This window comes from Alosa pseudoharengus, unplaced genomic scaffold (genome assembly GCF_046254945.1).
Source record: "Alosa pseudoharengus isolate Yale_2024_CS ecotype anadromous, Long Island Sound unplaced genomic scaffold, YU_APseudo_1.1 YU_APseudo_1.1_scf_2, whole genome shotgun sequence".
NCBI lineage: Eukaryota > Metazoa > Chordata > Actinopteri > Clupeiformes > Clupeidae > Alosa > Alosa pseudoharengus.
The window spans coordinates 6831067-6856128 of record NW_027468663.1 but is presented as its reverse complement, the minus strand read 5'-3'; the positions used below and the strand labels follow the sequence as shown (position 1 = coordinate 6856128).

The 25062-nt window shown below is 40.2% G+C and overlaps 2 protein-coding genes across 2 annotated transcripts in view; both read left to right on the top strand.

Annotated features, from left to right (window-relative positions):
* Positions 1–8514, top strand: part of egfra (epidermal growth factor receptor a (erythroblastic leukemia viral (v-erb-b) oncogene homolog, avian)) — a 56710-nt gene extending 48196 nt beyond the window's left edge. Inside the window, exons 26-28 of the mRNA XM_076293508.1 lie at positions 5850–5891; positions 6258–6351; positions 6795–8514. Of these exons, the coding sequence (XP_076149623.1) occupies positions 5850–5891; positions 6258–6351; positions 6795–7219 (561 nt within the window). The 3' untranslated portion in view covers positions 7220–8514. The remainder of the gene's footprint in view (positions 1–5849; positions 5892–6257; positions 6352–6794) is intronic.
* Positions 8515–10985: 2471 nt separating this feature from the next.
* npc1 (Niemann-Pick disease, type C1) overlaps positions 10986–25062 on the top strand; it is a 31744-nt gene continuing 17667 nt past the window's right edge. The window contains exons 1-7 of the mRNA XM_076293507.1: positions 10986–11154; positions 13465–13602; positions 21395–21501; positions 21842–21999; positions 22257–22424; positions 22903–23152; positions 23595–23677. Of these exons, the coding sequence (XP_076149622.1) occupies positions 11086–11154; positions 13465–13602; positions 21395–21501; positions 21842–21999; positions 22257–22424; positions 22903–23152; positions 23595–23677 (973 nt within the window). The 5' untranslated portion in view covers positions 10986–11085. The remainder of the gene's footprint in view (positions 11155–13464; positions 13603–21394; positions 21502–21841; positions 22000–22256; positions 22425–22902; positions 23153–23594; positions 23678–25062) is intronic.

Here is a 25062-nt window from a genome sequence, read left to right as displayed (position 1 = left end):
CACTGTAATAATAATAAAATGCCTTGGAATAACAGTACAGTGCATTTTCATGCACTGTAATTAGTTACTAGAGAAAGTTAGCCTGACGAGCCAGACCCACATTAAAATGTAGGGTCTGGGCACTCACCGTTCGCAGTGCTCAGTCCGAGGGGCGGGATAATCGGTTGTCTTTCAAATTCTCTCTACACGCAATAGGAAAGCGCTATGAGTCCCATGCGTTTCCCACCAGCGGAGCTAGTTGGCTAGTTCAAACTTTTGCCAACTTCGTGTCACACTGTTCGCCAACAGCAACATTATCTTATTTGTTTTCAAGTAGCAGGGAATTCAAGCCAAACCGTTGCAACTCTGCCATCAATCATTATGTTAAGCCTGCCTAACGACTCTATACACGATTTGATTGGCCTGATAGAAGTTTAATTTTTCGAGCTCACAAGCCAACGGAGAGTTGCTAGAGTAGCCCTGGCAGCACATTTAATTTGCTGCCGCTGGGGTGCGTCTAGATTTCTAGGCTAAGAGAAAGTAACTTTTGAGTTACTTTTAAGTCTGCTTTTAAAATGTCAATATGAACAGTACTGAACAGTCACACACACAATAAACCAAATTTTTAGACCTATTTATTGCAGTTTCAACGGGCCCCTCAAATCAATAGCCTTGTGCATGAGTTCTCAAACTTTTTTCCGACCACAACACATTCTACAATGCATGAAGGCTTCCCTGACCTTGTTTTGCGCCACCCTCACCATCTAGGTGGTTTGATAGATACAGTACACTGCCTACTGCTTGCCTTCTACTACGACTACACACACATACAACCTTAGGTTATCCTCATCCTGCTTCGAACACAGTTGTATTATATAGCATTTTAAGCACCACCAGTTTGGGAAAAGCCTGCACTGCACAAGTGCTGACCTACCGAAATAAGTTCTAATGCGCATCCGAGGGTTTGGGGTTGTCGCGCACTATGCAGAAGGTTACTCTTCAGCTGATAAGGTGTTCCAGAGAGAAGTTGCATGTTCCGTCGCAGACAAATTAATCCATAACACCATGGACGTCAATTCCGATGTAAACATACTGTGCAAATAACTCAAGTCGCTGTAGTACTTTGCGAAATAAGGAGGAATGTGAGGAGGCTCCTATTAACTGTAAAGAATGCATCTGCAATCTAAACATGAAACAATCGCTGGAAACACAGCTAAGGTCGGGAGACGTTAGATCCGAAGCAGCAAATGTGCATCTGTCATCTTGTCTGCAGTTGTTCATTCAAGATCAACACCGGGTTCCTACACATTGTTCATTTCACAATTCCATACTTTTTCCATACTCAAATTTCCAAACTTCTCTAGATCTGACCATATTCTAGACATTGTCAATGGAGCGTTCTACTAGCATTGTGAAGAGCTGTATAATAATGTTTTTTTCAACTTGTTAGCCCTCAGAAAACACTTGCCCATTGTTGGATACTTTTCGTTGGGGAAGTGCTGTGTTGGGTGCACTCACATTAGAACTTTAGTTCTCTGTAAATACAGCATATCCTACATATGTTGGAGACTAGTGCACTGCTGGCAGAGGCCTCAGAAATCACTGTAAACAGTATTATTTGTTTGCAATAACAGTTTATCAGATAATGCAGTATCCATGTCTTGGTAACTTTTACAAAATCAAAAAAGTCTACCAGTGTTTTAGCCGAAAATAGCAGAGCTATGCAAACACCAGTGCACAATGGTATAGGGCACGTGCATAGAACAGGGGTTCTCGATTTGGTTTTGGTACCAGGGTCCCCTTGTGGGAGATTTTTTTCAATTGTATTCAATTGTATCTTGATGATGTGGACTGACAGTTAAGCTACACAACAGTAGGAATGGTTCATTTTGACCTGAGTGAAGTGATTAGTACTGTAGATGCAATAGTCTGGAAACACAAATATTTTTCCATACCCTTATTTGTTTTTTCCATACTTATCTAGACCTGGAAATTACTCAAATCAAATTCCATACTTTTTCCATTCTGCGTAGGAACCTTGTCAACAGAGTAACGCAAGTAACAAACTCTTTACAATTTCAGTAATTGTAATTGTGTTACTTGATTTACAAAAATACTTCATTACATGCTCATTACCACTAAAAGTAGTGGAATTACAGTAACGCGTTACTTTGTAACACATTACTCCCAACACTGCTGTCTGTTCTCTCCATCCGCGCTCCTCATCTCATTCATAATTAGGGTTGCAAAATCCGGGATTTTTCAAAGTTGGAAACTTTCCATGGGAATTAACGGGAATATATGGGAACTAACAGGAATAAGCGGGAATTAATGGGAATAAACTGGGAATTTTTAATATGGCAAGTTAGTCTATAACAGGGAACTTAAATGTAGTGGACAAAACCCCATCTTGCAGTCTAATATTAGTTAAAACAACCTGATTTAATACAATTTCAGTCGAATTTCTACCCTGCACATATGTCGATCACATGCACACAGCAATTGGCATAGGCTGCTAGATATAAAGGAAACTTATGGTGCGTTCATATGCATGGGAAAAAAATGTTCCAACCAATCGGATTTTGTTGTTGAGTGGTGTGGTGTATCTTGGGCAGTTCAGTGTTGCTAGTTTAGTACGCTAGTAAACCATAGGCAGAGAATGGAATTCCCGCTAGCATGCTAGCTAGCTTTGTATGCTAAGCCAGAGACTTTCTAATGAGGAGACACATCACTCAAAAAATCCTCCATAGAAATGCATGGGGTTAGTTTGTAACGCCAATATGGCCGTTGTCTACACATACCCCACCCCTTCCTCGGCAAAACGTCGACATGTGAATACATTGAGCCATTCATGTGGTGTGTTGTGAAGACATCGTGCCAATCATGTGTTGTGAACTCGCTGGAGCAAGGTTGGTGTTGTGAAGCGTTGCGCACGCGCATTTCTGCAGAATAGGATGCCCGATGACTGACCAAAAAGCGTTGCAATATGGCCGCCGAGTGGAGGGACTTGCCTAAAAGGATTACAAATCATATTGCTTATTACGAAAACAAAATGTTAATGTTTGTATACTATACAGTTTGTATGAAGTACCCAAAATTCCCAGTTAATTCCCGTAAATTCCCATTATTTTCCTTTAATTCCATGAGTTCCTTTAATTCCAAAGTTTCCAATTTGGAATATTTCCAAAATTCCACAACTTAACTTTCCATGGTAAGTTTCCGGAAATTTACCGGAAATGTTGGGGTAGCTGCACCTGTGCTGCAGACATTGCAGATAATGTGCTGTTTTAATATGACTTTTACCACTTCAGTAGAGCACAGCACACAAAGAGCTCTTTTGCAGAGTCAGTAACATGGTAACATCTCAGCAACATCAAGTAGAGCACCTTCGCCGATGTGAAAATCAGGGTACCATGGCTTCCCCTGCGCTTGGCCTCGGTCGTCGCCACTTCCTGTTGTGATGTGATGTCGTTCCAAGAACGAGGTCCCACTTCTCTTTGAGCGCTGGTTCCAGCTGAAGCCTCCGCTTCCTCCCAGGTGCCCCTGATTAATGGCTGTTTTGATGGGAGAGTGGCGCGCGTGTCTGCGAAAGGGTTCAGAGGGCCGCAAGCCTGCTCCTCTCCTCTCCTCCCCTCTCCCCGCCCCACCCCACCCCGCTCTAGCTGGACCCCAGCCCACTGCTGAGTGCAGGAGAACTCTGCCGCCTTTCCTTTCAACTTTGATTGCCTTCGCAGGCCCAGGTTTTTTTTTTCTTTTCCTTTCTTTTCTGTCGTTCCTGCACTCGTTCTTGGCAGAAACAGCGCCACAGCTCGCAGAAGAAAAAAAAAAGGAGCCAAATTATATAACGCTGTCACTGGGATATGGCCATTTAAGGCTGGAGTGGCGCTGACAGATGGCGGCCTTTTCAGCTTGTTTAACTCACTTCGGAAAGCGCCGTGCTGTCTGTTTGGTGGGAAGGTTGGGCACTGCTGCTGTTGCTGCTGCTCCTGCTGCTTTTGTGGAAGGAGGTTAATTAGGGTACGGATGTTGTTTTGAAACACACATACCAAACTTCAAATAATCGCCGAGTCCCTAAGAGACGCCTGTCTCTTTTAAACGCCTGGCGTGGCTACAGGTTTGGGTTAAAAGCCGGTCTCCAGTAGAGGCCTGGTCTGTTTTTTAGTTTCGGGTTGTATTTAATCTTCTAAAACCCGTCAGATCGATCGTCTGTTGCAATGACACGAAACCGTTACAGAAAGGGTACAGCAGTGTGAATTAGATGTTGCACGTCGTTAAGCCGTCGCAAAGCATTCACATGTCTGGTCACAGTTGCAAGGTTTTAGAATGTTGCATGAAGTTGCTGCTCATCTCGTTGCGAATCTTGGGTGTGATTTGGGCTTAAGTATGGCGCAGACTGCGCACGTTATGATTAGATGGCATTAAAAGACTGCGGTGGGGAAAAGCTAGAGTTCCAAATTGTATAACGTTTTTTCCAATATGAACTATGCCTATATGTCCGACTTCGTCATCGTTCAATTCATCCCTTGTGTTTAAAATTTGCGGATAGGCCGATGGTAAGCTTGTTTTTATGCTGGCAACAAAACCAGAACGTTTCGCGAACTTTATTCTTTATTCTAAATGCCATGGCGATAAAGAGAAAGAAGTCAGAAAAGGAATTTACCTTAGACTAGGCTATATCAGAGCCCGTCTACGGACATTCTCTGGCTATATGAAATAGGTTAATGATGTAAAGTCAAGTGTGCTTCTATGGGACTGCTGTGTGCGTGCACAGTTTTTATTGATGAGTCGGAGTGGCAAGTGCTGCGCATAGTTGCAGTGCGTATTTAGCTGTCTAAATTCAAATCATATGCTGGGGGAGAAATCGTCGGACATCCATGATTATTTTGTTATTCAGCACCCCTGGTCAAAAATATGTTCCCGCGAGCCTGGAAGTAGGCTATGATTTGAATGTAGACTGTTGTCAAATTTGGCAAATACAAAACGGGAGAAACAATATGGTTCATGCTCTCTCATGCTGTTTCATTTGTGCCGAAAAGGAGGGAGAATGAAACATTAAGCACGTTCCACTTTTGCATAAATAATTCCTGAACAGTTTTGGTCAGGGCTGATAATGCAACTGTATTTGACAAAGGACCGATATAGGCTATTTGCTAGTGACAAAATATGAGCTTTCAGTGTGATACGATCTCTTTGTAGATTACGTTTAATTAAAACGTGTTTCATCTGTTCTGGCTATCCCCTCTATTTGGATCTTACTGTATCTCACTCAATGAACAACATCTCAACACTAAATGAATGATTATTATTGTAATCAGATAGCCTAGTATAGACATTCAGTGTGTTTGAAATAATTAATTCGATAATTTTCCATCTTTGCAGAGGAAAAGTTTTGTGTAAAGGGAATTAAAGGCCTGTCTCATATAGACGCCTGTCTCTAATACTAGCCGGTGCAGTTTGGCGATTTGGGAAAATAAAAGCCCGGGCTATTATTTGTTGTTTTACGGTACATGACGGATATTTCATGCCATTAAAAACAGCAAGGTGTTGTGCCCACTTCAGCAATCTCAAAGTGAAATACATTTGTTTGCATTACCTAATTCATTTCTCTAATGAAATGGGAAGTGTATTTAATTGTATCCCACATACTGTCTTGGGAACTGTCTAGAATGATTTTTTGCTGTGTGCTCCGGTAAATAACCCGCCCTGAAAATTCCTCTTGGGCGACGGTGAGATGAAACTATGTGTGCTGTTAACTCCCTCTGTCATGAAGCGTATTCACACTAAGCTGGGTTGTACACAGAGCACACATTGACATGTAAAAGCCCAACACCAGTCTGTGAACATGACCCTACCTGTCTCTCTTGTCACAGAGTCTGAACAGCAGCATTGAGACGTGCCATAACAGGAATGGGGTAAGTGGACCATGACAACACTGCCTGTCTCTGGTGCTCCATGAACCCACCCATTGTTATGCAGTCATGTCAATCTCAATCTCTCATTCAGAAACTCTAGATGGTACAGTGGTACAGGTGCATAGACAGACCTGTGATACAAGAGATATGAACATACACTCACGTGCAAAGAATGCATTATAATCATATGTGCACCTGGCAATCCAGTGTGGCTCTTAGCTGAACCTGAAAACATTTGCATGCCTGGCACAACATGGTTTCAGTGCAGCATTCTTATACAAGCGTGTCTACATATCGTCAGAGTCGTCGTGAGTTGACAGATGAGACGTTCTAAGCAACCTAGTCACTGAGTCTGATTTCCTGCAGAATGCCGTGCCGGCCAGGGAGAACAGTCTGGTGTTGCGTTACATCCCCGACCCCACCGACCGGTTCCTGGACGGAGACTTTCAGCCAGCCCCAGGCAAGTGTCTCTCAAAGTCACCGACACAACGGGTGTCTCTGACCTCACACGGTCATCAGTGCAGAGGAATGTGGGATGAGTAGCTGAGCAGTCTCAAGCTGCTCACTCTATCTGGGGAAAGAGTTCACTGAAGTGCATATTGTTTGTTTTATAGTCCCTCTCCTGTCTTTGGTGAAATAGGGACCTCTAGTGGACATGGTTGTGCTCTGATAGTTGCACAAGCCTCTTTGCATTGATGCTTGTGTCTAACTATTTATACTATATATAGTTATTTAAAATGTTGATTTATTACCTCTCATAAAAATCAAATATTCTCAAATTTGTTATTTGATGTATTATTATTTATTTATTTTATGTATTCAGAACTGTTATATGCCACAGCCATATTATTGATGAATTGTGGATCAAATAGAGTGTCTTATGCTGTGTCATCTCTTGTGCAGAATATATGAACCAGAATGGCTGCAGTACGTCAGACATGGCCAACCCCAATTATCAGCATCCAGGACCCCCACGCAGCCTCCTCCCCATTGAGGTGCTCGACGAGACAGAGGAGGAGTACCTCAACTACTTCAAGGAGCCCGCAGGGGCCACGGCAGGGGTCACCCCCACTGCCCCTGCCGAAACAGCTTCCCCAGCTGCCCCTGAGTATCTCAACACCTCCCAGAACGGCCTCCTCTCTCTTTCCTCCAGTGAGCTCGGCCTCATGGACCAGCCGCTGTTCAACCCCCAGAACAGCATGGATAACCCAGACTATCAGCAGGATTTCTGCCCAATGGTGGCGGTCAAGCCCAAGCTTAACGGACACCTCCCGGCGGCTGAGAACGTGGAGTACCTGGGCTTAGCTGGCCCCCTGGAGGTCCACTAGCATTCCATGTGGTCTCGCAGATTGACAGCCGGGGGTTGAGTGGGTGGGGATGGTAGGGCTAGCATGTGGCTTAGCTCCCGGATCTTGTGGGAGACGACTAGTCTGGACATAATGCTGGTGGCTCTCCAGAGCCTGCTTGGACTGGCACGCCAAGACACTGGTTCGCCAGACTTTGTGAAGGAGGAGGTTCATGCTTTTCCTTGAACGCTGACCAATGCTTCTGTGAGCTAGTGAACTTCTCTGTACTACTCTTGACTGTTGCCACAGAAAGACCATGACCTTCTGTTCCAGGATGCTGGTGGTTTGGTCTGTTTAGGAGTGCAGTCTCCAGCACCCAAAGAACTTTAAGAACTTTTGTAGCTGCACACAAATAAAACACATATCTCTATAACTCATTGTAATATCTATATGTGCACTGTGTTGCCCTGTGACCAGTATGTTTGACTTAGTGATGAGGCTCTAACCTAAAACTTGTCAAAGATTTATATTACAATTATATATATAATTATATATTATATAATTATATTATATATAATTATATATTATATCACTTCTAGTTCCCTTAACTCATACTGTATGAGTTAAAGCATCAGTGGACATTTAAAAAAGCATTAAGTTCTGTTTTCTGAGAAATATTAACATCTGTAGTTAATGCTTTTATATTACTTGCATTCACATGTGAGTTAAGGGAACCTTCATGTAAAACATGGCAGATATTTCTTTACTGTGAATGATACTAAAAAGTGTCAATTTTATTTGGCAGAGGTAGGGCTCTCACTTATCATTGGTACTTTCATGTAGCTGTAAAAAGACATTGTCACTGTGTCTCTTTACATAGATACCATTTGAATGTCATATACCCATACATCAACATACCAATGGTACTTGTATAAAACAGAAGTATTTGTCTGATGCTGGAGATGCTTCTCTTCTATGTCATTCATTAATTGAAACGTGAAACAATGTACAGGGTTATTTACAGTATGTGTACTTCCTTCTTCATATTCAAAGCCAGTATTGAGCGCACTTCAGATTATCACTTTTTAAAATTAGGTGCACAAGACAGGTTTCATTTGACATATGAAAAGATGTGTTGCACATTGTCATAATTCTGTGTTGCAGAGTTATGCATCATAAAGCTTATTCAAAGTCTGTCAATATATCTGATTCTATACAAGTTCATCTACCCAAGCTGCATCCATGCAAATTATAAATGTCCACACTTTAGTTGCATCTGAGCTCAGCTGTAATTATTTATTTCCGAAGTGAAATAAAGCATAACGTTTTTTATTGAACCTGTCTTGTCTTCATCCATCACATTTTCTCCCACACATATGAAACTACAGGCTACAGTTTCATCATGGCTATCAGAGTATATATGCTGCAGAACATACTTTGCAGAATGTTCTGCAGCATGTGCAGAGTGGAGCACTTTAACGGTTTTGTAAATTCACGATACATGCAAGAGCATCATACAGTTTGCTTCCCAAATGAAGGAAGAATTCTGCTCTCTCGATTCAAAACACCCATACCACAAGGACAGAGTCTTTTTGCCATTATCTACATTGCCTGTTGCTTTCAAATTAAGGGTGGCTCTCTGTCACTTGGTGGATCTTGCAGTGTAACTTGGATCACCCATATACCTGAAATAAAAACTACAATTCAAATGAGAGTTTGAACTGGATTTTCATCTCTAAGTGAGTCTGACAGTGTGGTGGAACTGCTCTGTTGTTAACATGTTGTAGGAAGCTAATACAACAACTACTACTTTTACTCTTACTACACAACGTCATGTGAAACCTTCATGATTAAGTTAGGTGGAGATTAGGAGAAACATTAGAGAACAGATCTCATATAGTGTATTGTTGCGTAACTCTCCCTTCTGTTGTTCCTTCCAAGCAGCAACCAGTTATCTTCATCTATTCAATCTGTTATTCATCATTGGACCCTTTTCTGTTTCCCTTCTGTTTATATTTGCTCATCCTCAGTAGGCTACTGCAAAACGGGAGGAGGCATTTAACCCCGTGAGGGGCATTAGACTTTTTTGTTTCAGTTGCCATTCATAGCACCCTTTATATTAAACTCTATTGAAAATCCTGCTACAGCCCAATGATATGTAAATCCGCCTCATATCTCTGATGCAATCCACTCTCGCAATCAGACTTACAAACAACCATTTTGTCTATCTGACAGCCTCTCACAGGTTATGGATTGATCTTTGACGGAGCCTAACACAATTAGTATGATTGTATCAGGATTAAATCAGATCAGAAGGCCACTGTTCCCAAAACAGTTTTCCAAAGCAGGGACATTTAAAAAATTGTAGGCGACTAACAGGATTCCTGTTGCATATTGTCATAGATAATGAGAAGCATCGGTTGACTGACAAACAACACATTTCAAAGTTTTTTGAAAAGTAGGCAATATATTGACGGCATTTAATATATCTTTGAATTGTTATAAGGCAAATATATAACAACATTTGTATATTAATCAGCAAGATTCATGTGGGGCATTACGTACTGCAGACTAGGCCACTTTTTATATCACAAAAGACCAAGTGACCATGCTATTTCAAGATTAATTCTTAATTTGTCTCTGAAATGCATTCCACTTGGGTGAATCTCACAAAGCCTTTCAAACTTACATCAAAATATGATCTAGGGCCTACCTCATTTGGTTGATTTTTTATTTTTTATTTTAGTGACTGAATAGAATGTGAAGTATTATAATAAAACAATTTAATATAACTTTATTTGAATGTTATGGTAGCATAATCCACAATAATTCTCATTACTGATAAATGAGAAAGGGAGTTCATTAGTAAGAAAAAATGAACAGTGCAGTTCATCAAAATTAATGTTTTATTTTTAATTCCATTTTGAATGAATTACCTCTCATTACCAAAATACCGCAGCAGGTAGTCCACAGTGTAAGATTCTATGACATTAACACAAATATCATGATGTTAGAGAAGAGAGAACAACTGAACTTGATTCCATGTTAAACTTTTTGTCCCAAGTGATGCATCATGGGTCTGCTTGTTAATTTAAAGGAACAGTTTAGTTTTTATAGGCAGGGAAAGTTGCATTACGATAATGAGGAACATTTATTGTAACACAATAGTTTTAATAGTTTTATAAATGTAATATTTCCTTTTGCAATACCATAAATATTTATATCAATGTTAACCATAGACATTTTTACACAACTTTGCAATTCTGATAGGCCTAATCAGAATTCACTGTGATTTTTCGTTAAAATGCTATGAAATTGTATTAAAATGCTAATAAAAAAATGTCTGTTCCTATAGTGTTCTTTAATATCTTTGCAGTCTTTGTAGAAAATTTCACCGTTACTCTTATATAAAATATTGTTTTCGGAAAATAGGACCCGGAGATGAGATGCTTCATGAGAATCACCTACTTCTGGCTGTATAGTCCATATGGGAACAGACCCTTTTTTTACTGTTAATTTCTTGTATTTAAGTTCTTAACTCTGGAAATAGGCCTATCCTAATAAAATAGACTAGGCCTAGGCCTACTTCGAAACTGTTGGCAGAGATAGGCCTCCAGTTTCAATAGGCCTAGTGTAGGCCTAAATCCATAGGCTTTCCATTCGTTTTAAAAATCCATGCGCATGATTGCAGTTTTATTCCAATGCGTTTGGGGGCAGCCGAGGTGTGTTACATTTTAGTAGGAAGCAAAAAGAAGAAGATGTGCGCTTGACAACAGGAAATGAGAAAACGCCGTAGAAACCGTCGAGACCTCAGACCATAGACAGTAAAAGCCGGATTACTTCTGCCTCAGCCCAGCCCAAGCAGGCAGGCGACTATTCTGGCGAAGTTAGGCTATCTTTAAGAAAACATGGGGCTCTCTGAGGAAAAGCACGTTATATTCTTTGTAATACTGGTTATTATAGGGACGCATCAGTGGGTAAGTCTGTCTATTTCTTATTTTCAATTTTGGAAATGCTAACGTTAGAAATTTACGCTAAAATAACATTAGTCTCTGACATTTGTCAGACTCACACCAGATAACGATAACGTAGATAATACACTAGCCTACACGTACGTAGCCTGAGTTGAGTGCTGCTGCCTTTGTTTTCCTAGGGTGGGTTGGGATGTAGGTAAAGGGGGAACAGAACAATTGTAGCCTAATTCTCTTTTGTAATATATTGTGTATTATTTTGTTTGAAAACACCCCGACCTCGCTGTCTGTCTAACGTCAGTTTCGCAGTCATGTTGTGTTGTGTTGTTGATACTGGTAGGGGGCTATAAGGAGGTATCATGTGAGCTCCTAGCTGGCTTGGGGTTCTATTTATGCCCATCAAATCATTGAGCGGCCAATACCGTGTTGTTGTAACAAGAAAGTTCCAGTAATGTGTTCGTAGCCAACCGTAGGCCTAGCCTAGCTGCTTTGGACATTCATTGTTCTGCGTTTAAAATATGTGATTAGGTAAAGGCTAATCAATGACCATAATGCGACACTAGTCGCAGGGTTATGGGTTAGTCACTGTCCAAATATGCGTTTCAACCCTCGTTTGGATATGGGTTGGGTTTGACCTCTTAGTTTGCATCAAATTACTTGTGATCAAGTCGTTGAAGCAATTCTTTAATATCATCAGTTAGGGTGCATCCAGCTGACTAACTTGAACATATAAACACATCAATAAAATGTTCGTTTATGCTGTTTGGTGCACCTTATAGGGGATTAGCGTTACAAACCGGTTCCTAATGAAATTGCAGGACCTGATGCAAAGAGGACGTGATGTAACTTTAGTCAGCGGCAGTGGCTGAGCTGTCAGTTTCCCGTGGGTTCATAGCCTACGTTATCAGAGATAGGCTTCTACGAAATGCCAATCCTGTCACGTGCCATTGCATTGTTGTGTAGGTCTACCTTGAAGTCGCGGGGCTGCATGGCAACAGAGTTGCACTACTCATGCAAGTTGGACAAAGCAAAGACTTTCTCAGCGGCTCAGTATATAGCTTCCTGGTCATAGGATGCCGCATATGTTTGAGCTGTAGGTTTGGTTTCTGTCAGCATATTGGCCAGGTTGTGGTCAGCTTAGCTATATAGTGCCTGGAAGTTGATGAGTCAGGAATGTTCCAGGCAGCTGGCAACGGTGTTGTCACTCACTGTTGGCTTGTGATTCCCTTTTGTACGTGATCACTTTGGTTTCAGTTCAGTTTTATTTATTTTTATAAAAGAAAGCATCATACCAAGTTCAACCAAGCCTGACGAGTGTAGACTGTTTACCAAAGCCAATGTGAATACTACAGTCTATTCTTATTGGGAATTTCAAGATGTTGAGTAAGAATGTCACACATTAAGGTTTTATCTAAGATAGACCTATGCAGCAATGCCTTTACACAGAAGAATGGCTTTATCTTGCGGTCGTGCTGTGGTTTGTAAATAGCATTGCCTCTCTCTAAGTGGAATTCACCCTGGCATGGGGGGCGTCATTCAGGGTCTATCAGTGAGGGCAGGATATCAGGCACTTACACAAACATATCAAATATCTATCATGCTCCAAATCCACTCAGGCTAGCCTAGGACCCATGTAATGTTTTGCCAAAGGTATTGAAGGCGTGTGAAGGTGTGGTGGTGAAGCAAATACGTTTGTTTTGAATTGGTCCTACTGCATGGAATAGGCCTAGGCCTACCTGTAATACACAGTGCAGTCACGATGTTTCTTACAGGACAGCTCTGAGTCAGGACATGAGGTAACAACTGGAAAGAGGAAGGGTGCATATGTAATTAAGAATATATCATACACATAAGCACACAGACGTACACGCACACACACACACACAGACCTGCAGAGAGAGAGAGAGAAAGGCAAGATATTCTGGTCATATCTTGCTTCACCACACTATGGAGACTGTTATTAGGTTGAGGCTAGGATTGCCTGAGCAAGTGGCTGACCAACCTTGAGAGGTTTTACAATGTTTATAGGCAATTGGTCAAGGCCAACTGAGATACACAGAAAATCTTTTAGCTGTCCTCACCTCATTTGACGAGCTACACAGGAAATCTCTGGACATTGATGATATTGTACGTGCTCAGGGTTTTTTTTTTTATGTCAGTCATAACGCTTCTTTCCCATGACCTTTGTTGTCTGTGAGTCTGTGTAAACTCCTTGCAAACCCCTGTGCCTTTGGGAAACTTTTGTACTTTTTGTTTGCTGGTCCTGTAGTTTTGTTCTGCTCCAGCAAGGCGATTTCTGATTTTTCATCCTCTCAGGTGCAGGCGCAGGCGCCGCACTGTGTGTGGTATGGAGAGTGTGGGGACTCCCTCAATGTCCCAGGAAAGAAGTACAACTGCAAGTACAACGGCCCCCCCATGCCCCTAAATGACACGGAGGGATCTCAGCTGCTGGCGGTAAGGACTTGGATGCCAGTGCACACTAGAGCCCGACCGATCTATCGGCGGGCCGATATTATCTAGCCTCGTGAGACCATCCTGATCTCGCGAGCTTCAGGGTTTCACTCGCAGATCAGTCTGGATACTTTCCGTTAAAGAGAATTTGGAGCAGTTCACCAAACGAACGTCCACTCAGCGTTGGCTTTGAGGCGGGTTGAGGTGTGACGCAACGAACAACATGACGGCGTCCACAGAGATGAGCATAGCTATCGCGCAAGTTTTATTCAAATTAGAAAGTATTCCTGGGTAATAGAGCCCGACCGATAAAGGATTTTGAAGGCCGATACCGATACAAATATTTGTTGATTTAAAAATGCGATATTCCGATATATCGGCCGATATATATATATTTTTTCAGAAACGCGCAACAAAACATTAACTGATTTCCCTAACATTAGTTATTTGTAGTTATTTATGAGTATTGACTAAAATAATATGATAATGCATTTCAAAAACAAACTTGTTTATTTTTAAATAATATTGTCACAGTGGAACAGAGGAACATCGAAATATATTAAAGTTCTGATAAATAAAATGTATAAAAATAGAAACTTAAGATATGAAACTTAGTTTTTTTGAACAAAAACACAATAACAACAACAAGTTTCATAAATATAACTTTGAACTAAGACTTAACAATTACAAAAAATAATGATGACATTATTACTATCATCATCATTTGTATTATCATTAAACAAGATAAAGGTCACTCTTAAATGTTTGAGTGTGCGTGTGTAATAATTAGTCCCTATTGCCTTATAAGCTACCATATAATTAAAATGTCAGCTTGCTTATCCCTTTACCTGCATTTTTAAAATTATTTCCATCAAGCTACATCAAACCATTTTCAATCATCAGTTGCTGCCTGCCTTCTAAAACCTACTATTTAGTGATCTAAATCCATTATGTAACTCTGCTGCGGCTGAACGACAGTCTGAAGCGCACTTAGCGTCATTGGATTTCACACACGTGTAAAAGAAAAGCTAACTTTTATGCACAAGCTACGTTTTGCACAAGCTACGTTTGATACTTTTTCTCTATGTCTAAATGTTCACTCCTCTCACGTCTAATTTACATTTTACAATGCAGGGACTGTAACTACAGATATACTAGTAATAAATCATTACTTTATTTAGGCAGAATAAGTTCGTTGTGGTTTCCAAGCTCATTAATGTTAACGTTAGCGGTCTTCCACTGATATTCATAGCATTAGCTAGCTTTGTGGTTAGCTAGTCTATGATGAGCCCTAATTTAGCAATGGATAACGTCATACTGCAAATTGTAAAACATAAGCTTTCAAAATAACAGACCGGGGAGAGATGATACGTCTCACTGCTATAACTGTCACGCTATTAAAGAAATACATCTTCAGTCACATTGTCAAAAGTTAAAAGGACAGACAGTCAACTACACTGTAACAACGTAACGTAGTTACTAGCTAATTCCGCTTCACTCTCGGCTTATTTAACAGCAGCAAAACTGGACATTGTTTTCACGAATTGTGTCATGCTTATTTGAGTTAAGAGAACTGATGGGGATGTTCTTTTAATTGTTATTTCAAGCAATGTATGTCTCGTGACCAAATCACCATGAACACACTTCACTGATGATCTCACTGGCGGATAACTGGTTCTCTCTGCCCGACTCTGGCTGGATCAGCAGGTTGCAGGATGTGTGGCGCGTTCAAGGGGGCAGGCGAATTCCCAGAAGTAGAAGAATCGACGTAGGCTGGAGGGACCACCTCTCTGCTAACTCCCATAGAAGTCCATTCATTCTAGGATTTTTTTGAAATACCATAACTTCATATAACATATATCCTGTGCTGATATTGTAGCTTCTGTGTAATCCACATAAACACTACAAAGGCAAAACAGACTCCACTACCTCATCCGTAACGTTGGTTACCCGTAAGAAGAATGGTTAGCTTGTTCAGTTGGAGGGAAGCTAGCTTTGACGTAATCTCTCTTTCGCGCCGTAGGGAGATAACCGTATTGTTTGGATAAGAAGCTCAGTCCACCTTACTGTCTATGACGGTAACTCATAAGCAAAACCTAGCATACACGACCGTATGTTAAGGTAAAGCTTTACACAGAGGCAACCTAATTATAATAAGTAAACCTAATTTAAAAAAACGGCACTAATCATTTCAGAGGTTTTCGATTGATTGACCGTAGGTCGGAAAAGTGGAAAGAAGATTAGCTTCAAGGCTATAACTATTTTGTTTTGTTTTAGCAGGGTTGCCAACTTTGGGTGTTTGGCTGGAGTGAGATTTTGTGAAGTCATAGTGCGTGTGCGTTAAATTTTTCCCTAAACCTAATTTTAAAAATGTCTGTCCCCTGACTTTCTCGCTATGTACAGTATAATCCCTGATTTATGTTTTTTAAAAAAACCTATAATAGAATGAAAAAAGTTTCTTCAAAATGTACAATTAAATTATTGATTGCACTTGAAAACAAGACCAGTGTTTTAACCCCGTGGCATGGAAGGATTATGAGCCACTGGGCCCCTGGGCACAGACATGAAAAGGGCCCCCTGCCCACCTGAAAAAGGTAGTAGCTCAGTAGAAAATGTTTAAAAATAACCCCTTAAATGATGACTTCTGGCAAGTTTTGAGGAAAGAAATGGACAGATTGAGACATATGAATGTGTGTATGAGTGTACGTATGTATCAGGGATGGAAATAGCCTAAAAACATTTTTCCACCTACCATTGTGGCTGGTGGATTCCAAAGTCTACCAGCCACTAGAGATACAGTATGAACATTTGATGAAAAATCATGACCAAAATGATCACGGTTATTGGTAGTATTGCAATATGATTAAAATGTGCTGACTTTTTTTCTAAACCTACCATCAATGCTCATACTCATAATTGGCCTGCCCTTCATGCCCAGTAGCAACAAATCTAAAGGTCAGCAGAACAGCTATAGTGTCATAAAAGTGGTGTGGCTCCTTTAAGACCCAATCCACTGGAGTTCTGGAGCCATCCAACTTTATCTAACTCTATACTATCCTACATCATCTGATTTTAATATTATGTCTAGGCTATATTTAACATTTAACATTTATTTTCTATTTGGCCTGTTATGAAATTATGCATTGACCAACATGAGCACACTTTTTTAAGACACTTAAATACATGCATTTTGTGAAAACAAATCATTATGGCTACATCGACAAACTCTTATGAGCTGTATATCCTCTGATTTTAATATTTACACATATGTAGGTATTTAAGCACAGCTCAGTTTTAAGACATTAAAGCCCAAAATTGGAGACCATATAGAAATTTGCTACCATTTCAAAACCGGATTACTCTGGAACGGTTTATTGTACAGGGGATTGCATTACACCTTTGTGTTCGGTAAAGTCTGCTGTTTATTCTGGTTTACGGTTTGTCATGTGTGGAACGAAAAGTTTGTGAGATATTCCTCATATATGAATTGAAATGAGCGCAGAGCTATAGTAGCTTAACATGATTATTTCTTGAAAGTTAATTTTCTCGCGAACCGTTTATCGCAGCAAATGGCGGCTATAGCAACTTATAAAAGATGAGAAAAAGTTATTTCATGTGATGTCTGTGAGGCTACTTCGCGAGTAGTTCCTAGAGAGGAATGGGCGGCCACACTTTATGTCGGTCTGCCTCAGCGTGTTCCGTGAAGGTGTCGCGGACCGGATTAAAATAGCGAATCAACAATCAGAGAAAACTGCGCTGAGAACGTTGTAGGTGGATATTAGACCTACCTGCTGTTAATCTAGACATATGTATGCCTTAAACTTGTATCCTGTCATTTAGAAACAATGCTGTGGTATAGTCTAGTCATCAACAAAAAATGAGGATTGCAAAAAAAAGAATGGATTTGGCGTGACATTTCTTGAGTTTGCGTGAGAGCGTGAGATTGGTGCTGAAAGCGTGAGTGTCACGCCAGATGCGTGAGAGTTGGCAACCCTGGTTTTAGCATGACTGTTTTTGAAGATGATCATGTATGGTAGCTTCAACATTAACACGACTTGGTGAGGATGATATTAATAATAATACATAAATAAATGTTTAACTTTGATGACATTGAAGGTGAAGGAAGTGTGAGAAGAATTTCTGTGTATCTATCATGAGTTACAAGATTCAGTTATATGGCTAACATCACGAAGTTAAGTGTGAGTCTGCACAGTACTGGGGGGACCATGGGGGGGGGACCAACTGAAAAATCGTTCTATTTGACTCAGTGCCCTCCCATTGAAAACGACGAGTCTGTTCGTCCATTTCTTTTACTGTCTATGGGTGCGTTACACGAGTGTTGCCAGCAGGGACGGTGTAGAGAGCCCTCTGGAGGACAAACTATACAACGCCAACACTCATGACATGGTTGAAGGGTGTTTCGTCCGTTTTTATTTTATTTTTAAAATATTCATTTATCGGCCATTATAAATGCCGATACCGATAGTTTGGAAAATGCCTAATATCGGCCGATAATATCGGCCCGCCGATAGAGTGTTGGCGTTGTATAGTTTGTCCTCCAGAGGGCACTCTACACCGTCCCTGCTGGCAACACTCGTGTATAACGCGCCACACATCCTGCAACCTGCTGATCCAGCCAGAGTCAGGCAGAGAGAACCAGTTATCGCGAGTGAGATCATCAGTGATTTGGTCACGAGACATACATTGCTTGAAATAACAATTAAAAGAACATCCCCAGTTCTCTTAACTCAAATAAGCATGACACAATTCGTGAAAACAATGTCCAGTTTTGCTGCTGTTAAATAAGCCGAGAGTGAAGCGGAATTAGCTAGTAATTACGTTACGTTGTTACAGTGTAGTTGACTGTCCTTTTAACTTTTGACAATGTGACTGAAGATGTATTTCTTTAATAGCGTGACAGTTATAGCAGTGAGACGTATCATCTCTCCCCGGTCTGTTATTTTGAAAGCTTATGTTTTACAATTTGCAGTATGACGTTATCCATTGCTAAATTAGGGCTCATCATAGACTAGCTAACCACAAAGCTAGCTAATGCTATGAATATCAGTGGAAGACCGCTACCATTAATGAGCTTGGAAACCACAACGAACTTATTCTGCCTAAATAAAATAATGAAAATTATTACTAGTATATCTGTAGTTACAGTCCCTGCATTGTAAAATGTAAATTAGACGTGAGAGGAGTGAACATTTAGACATAGATAATAAGTATCAAACGTAGCTTGTGCAAAACGTAGCTTGTGCATAAAAGTCCAGGCAAAGTAACCCATTTTGGAGCCAAAAATAGAACTAATTGTAAAATCTTTTTTTTCAGCATAGATCATTTCTATTAGGTGTCCAGAACAACATACTAAAAGTCCTAAGAAATCCTAGTTGAGGAAATATGTTTAATTCTCATCAATCCAAGATGTGTGCCAGTATAAGGCCAGACAACAATACACCCCTATGGGACTATTTTCTCCCACGTCTATCAAAAAAAAAACTTTACACAATGAAAGTATCCATGAAAAGTAAATTTTTTTGTATTACAAGTTTCTTTGAAAATGAATTTGAATATGCAAATGAGCTGTACACTAATCAAATATAGGCCCCCATAGGCTTATTTTTTTCCTTTACTCCTACCACAATAAAACTTTACACAATGAAAGTCTACATGAAAAGTAAAACATTTTGTATTAGAAGTTTGTTTGAAAATTAATTTGAATATGCAAATGAGCAACATACTAATCGCATATGCCCAAAATACACCCTAATGGGCTTATTTTTTCCTTTACTCCTATCACAATCAATCATCGCAGTGAAAATATACATGGAAGGTAACATTTTTTTTTTTACAATGGGTACAATGAGACATGCCCCACCCTCCTCATTAGTATGCTGTCCATGCATAATACATTGGGTATTGGTAAATCGTGTATATGGCTAATACCTTTTTGGGCTGTCGTGTCATGAGGAGGGTGACAAATGTCAAAATCCATGTTAGTTCACATCTTGAGGGTATATGCTTTCAGACAATATATGGTTTAGGTGGTTTAATTAGTTTTCTCTTCATGGTACAGCCCAAAATGTATCAGAACACACTTAATTTACCAATACCCCATGTGTTATGCATGGGCAGCATACTAATGAGGAGGATGGGACATGTTTCATGTCATGTTAGATCACATCCTGAGGGTATAAGCTTTCAGAAAATATATGGTTTATATGGTTGAAACAGTTTTTCCTAAATGGCACAGACCCAAAGGTATGAGCCATATACCCAATTTACTCATATCCTATGTATTATGAATGGGCAGCAAAGTAAATGGGAGGGTGAGAAAGGTCAAAACCTATGTTAGATCACATCCTGAGGGTCTAACCTTCCAGAAAATATATGGTTTATATAGTTAAATCAGTTTTTGTGGTAAGAGTAAAGGAAAAATTAAGCCTATTTGGGTGTATTTTGGGCATATTTGATTAGTGTATAGCTCATTTGCATATTCAAATTCATTTAAAAAAAAACTTGTAATACAAAAAAAATACTTTTCATGGGTACTTTCATTGTGTAAAGTTTAATTTTGATAGGAGTAAAGGAAAAAAATAGCCCCATTGATGGTGTAGGCCTATTGTTGCCTGGTCTAATTGGCACACATCTTGGATTGATGAGAATTTAACATATTTCCTCAACTAGGATTTCTTAGGACTTTTAGTATGTTGTTCTGGACACCTCATAGAAATGATCTAAGCTGCAAAAAATTCTTTTACAATTAGTCTGTCGTAAAACGCTACTTTGCCTGGACTATTTTACACGTGTGTGAAATCCAATGACACCAAGTGTGCGCTTCAGACTGTCGTTCAGCCGCAGCAGAGTTACATAATGGATTTAGATCACTAAATAGTATGTTTTAGAAGGCAGGCAGCAACTGATGATTGAAAATGGTTTGATGTAGCTTGATGGAAATAATTTTAAAAGTGCAGGTAAAGGGATAAGCAAGCTGACATTGTAATTATAAGGTAGCTTATAAGGCAATAGGGACTAATTATTACACACGCACACTCAAACATTTAAGAGTGACCTTTATCTTGTTTAATGATAATACAAATGATGATGATAGTAATAATGTCATCATTATTTTTTGTAATTGTTAAGTCTTAGTTCAAAGTTATATTTATGAAACTTGTTGTTGTTATTGTGTTTTTGTTCAAAAAATATCATATCTTAAGTTTCTATTTTTATACATTTTATTTATTAGAACTTTAATATATTTCGATGTTCCTCTGTTCCACTGTGACAATATTATTTAAAAATAAACAAGTTTGTTTTTGAAATGCATTATCATATTATTTTAGTCAATACTCATAAATAACTACAAATAACTAATGTTAGGGAAATCTGTTAATGTTTTGTTGCGCATTTCTGAAAAAAAAAAAATATATATATATATATATATCGGCCGATATATCGGAATATCGGATTTTTAAATCAACAAATATTTGCATCAGTATCGGCTTTCAAAATCCTTTATCGGTCGGGCTCTAGTGCACACTCAGTGACGCATTAACTTTAAAGGAAGTACAAGGCGTATAGAGAGGCCTATCTGTATAACGGTGCACATTTCCTGCATAGCCTTTTGTACCTTTACTGATCTTTATTCTGAATCTAAACTTTTTTGAACTGATTAAATGTGAGAAAAAAAATCAATTCGCTTGTCACAAGGAAATGCTTTTTAAATTAGAGGTGTGTGTCTGTGTGTGCGTGTGTGTGTGTGTGTGTGTGTGCGCGTGTGTGTGTATAGGAGTTGTGTCCAGGTTTTGACTACGGGGACCAGGCTCTGTGCTGTGATGTTCAGCAGCTGCGGACGTTAAAGGGCAGCCTGCAGGTCCCTCTGCAGTTCCTGTCCAGGTACTAGCACCCGTCTCTGATGGGCATCCAACAGGAGCTAGGAAGCATGTCTGTTCAGCCTCTCCACTGAGGGCACTTCTGTTTGTGTGGTTATTTATTTATTTATACATACAGCTGTTTGATCGGCTGTTTCAGCTTGACAGTTTGTTTACTGCTGTAGATGCTGAATACGATTTAATTGCTATGTTACCCTAACAATCAAGATTTTATGGACCTTTTAGTGGCTGCTGTTGTGAATTATATTATATCTAACTTTTAACATAAGATCACATGCAAGCAGGACATTAACCTTATATTATAAGGCATGTTACCTATCAAGGTATGTTTTTTCTTTCTTTAGGTGTCCAGCATGTTTCCAAAATCTGATGAACCTGTTCTGTGAGCTTACGTGTAGTCCGAGACAGAGTGACTTCCTTAATGCCACCAGTTTTAGTCCCTTCCAAAACAAAACCAATGTGGTTGAGGTCACTTATTACATCAGCCAGACCTTCGCCAATGGTGAGTGGCCATTCAGATCATGCAGGCATGGGTTCTTAGGCCAAGCCTGCTTGGCAAGTCTGCTGAACAGTCATCTGTCATCTTCATGTGCAATATACAGAGCCTCTCACAGAGACTCCAGGCAGGAGATGGGGCTGGGGATTGGGGATGTCATAATTTTACAAATTAAAATATTAAAACATTTTAAATGTTTTATTTGACTTTTATACGTCCCTACCCAAACCTTTCTCATGTCCTGTTTGCCTGTGTTCCTGCAGCTATGTACAAAGCATGTCGGGATGTGCAGGCCCCTTCCAGCAACGTGAAGGCCCTGTCTCTGCTGTGTGGGAAGGACGCGAGTGAGTGCACTCCCACCAACTGGATCGAGTACATGTTCGACACCAACAACGAACAAACTCCCTTTGCCATTGACTCGGTTTTCTCAGGTACAGACAACAGAGGTTCCTATAGTTGAAATCAGACTTGTTTGCATTATATCTGGCACAGATTTTTTTCATGCGTGCTTTTAACTAAAGTCACTGTTAAAATGTAATCGATTGGCTAGGTGCTGTTAGCGCATCACTCTACCGGCTGGGGTCTGGTTCGTACCTCAGCCAATCATTATCAAATCTACTGTCCATCTGTTGTGTTAATGAACCTGAAACCTGACGGCTGTTTGGCCATTTAAAAGTCCTGAACAGGAAAGAATGGCTTGGCAATGCTATACAAGTACTAGGAGACCACTTCTCTGTCTATTTTGTGCTTGGTCCTGTAAGCCTGGTTAATCACTGAAAGCAGGCTCTCCTGCTCCGCCTTGCGCTGATAACCTTTTACCCAGCTAGTTTGAGTTGACCTCCGTTCACTCCAAACCCCTCCTCGTCCTCCCACCTGAGTTGACACGTGGTGCCTGGCTTCTGTCCACAGACGTCCCTGTAAAGGGCATGACCCCCATGAACAACCACACGTTCGCCTGCACCGATGGCCTGGACGACGGCTCGGGGCCCTGCTCCTGCCAGGACTGCAGCCAGGCCTGCGGCCCCACGCCCGTGCCCCCACCGCTGCCCCTGCCCTGGACCATCCTGGGTATGGACGCTATGGACGTCATCGTGGGGATCTCCTACGCCACCTTTATCCTGCTCTTCATGGGAGGTGTGCTAGGAGCCTGGTGCTACAGGTGGGTGGCCACACTCACACTCACTCTATCATTCTATGCTGGTCATATGATGGTCATAGGGATGCATACACAGATACATTCACTAGGGATGCATACACAGATTGTGAGATTTTTTTTATTTGTTTGTTTACTTCATTTTTGTTGTTAATGTTACACTGTTTGTGGCATGGAAAACAAAAATATTCCTTATAATCCCATAACTGAACCAAGTCTCTCAGCCTTTCATAGCACCACCTCTGAATGTGATGTAACATAACAGTTATACATCAGCAATTATCATCGGTAAATGTCATATTATTTGCAGAGAAGTAAACCAGTCAACAAGGCAAATAGTTTCTAGTTTTCACATCTACAGATGGTTTGGTGTGGCCATACTTGGCCTATTCTCTTCATCACATGGTGCTGAAATTATTGGTGTCTTTGCTCTGGTTTCTATTTACAGGAAAAGGACCATTATGTCTGAGTATGGCCCCATCCTTGACAGCAACAATCCTCATTCACTAAACGGCGATGTTGGCGACTCCTGTGAGTTATCATCATTTCTTTTTTTTTTCGATGATCAACTGATCTTCTTTCCAGGTTTAGTGTCTTTGAAATGCACCCTACTGCAGGGTTTTATTATGCATTATGCACATTAAATCAAAACATTTTAACCAGTTTCAGAATGCTTTCTATTTGCTCAGTTGTGAAAGTGTTTGGCTTTTTTTGTCTTCAGTAGAGTTAGTTTTCTACAGAGTTCTACAGATTCTGAGTGCAGGTATAGCCCCACGACATTTGTATTCATGCGAATTAGTGCATAGATACTATTCATAGCTTTGGCTTGTAAAGTTTCAAGTAGCCCACACCCCTGTGTGTTTGTGTTCCTTTGAGGGTAGTTTGGTGCCTTGGTGCAATTTGCTCTTTATTATCATCCATACAGATCAGTCCTTTCCCTAATGCCCCAAAATCTCCCTCATACTGCCAATGCTGAAATTCAACAAATGAACATTTAGTTCTTTACAACCTATAAAATGTCTTGAAACTCGGTTGTGCATAATCATTTGGAAAAGTGCATTTTGAGTTTTTATTTTTGAAAGGAGGTTTGTTCAATAAAATTTAAATTGTACTTGGTTGATGACATTTAAAATTATACTGACTGTCATTTGCGTCAACTATTTAGGAAAATCTGAGAACAATGTAATTTGCATAATAATTTGGAACGCAGTGTAAAGACATTCCTCCAGCATTCCACTCAATAGAGTCCAGAAGTGTGACGTAGCGTTTCCATGACAGCAGAATCACTGGATCTAAACAAACTTTCGAAGTGGCATAAATAGCATTGAATGTAGACATGTGGCATCATTTCTAGCTAATAAAAATAAATATATCAATTTAAACATGTTTTACCTGCTAGGCAGCAGCTTAGCCACATAACACGGATTCCCTGGCAGGTGTAATAGAAAGAAACAAAATTCCAGTGGATATTTCACGTCTTCTCAAAGACTGCCGGCTGTTAAGAGCAACGTTTTTTGCCAAAAACAATAAAGCCAAAACACGTCCGTGAATTTAAGGATTTTAACCGCATGCTGTGAAGTTACATGCAGGTCTCTTTTACGGAGGAAACCCATGCTAAAATAAAACTCTGTAGTCACAAATTTGATCGTGTTGGTATGAATATATGCTGTAGTATGTGATTCCTACAGTGTAAAAAAATATACTAACGTCTTAGAAACGTTGTAAAATTATTGAAATAGATTAAGAAAGCCACCGCTATGGCGATTTCAATGGTTAGATTGATTTGTTTAGATCCAGTGAAATTGCTGCCTTGGCAACGCTACGTCATGGCTTCGGGACTCAATCCCAAACCTCTTCGTGGCTCCTGCAATGGCTCCCATGGGAGAGCGCCCGTCCGTGCTCCGTCCAGCGTGACG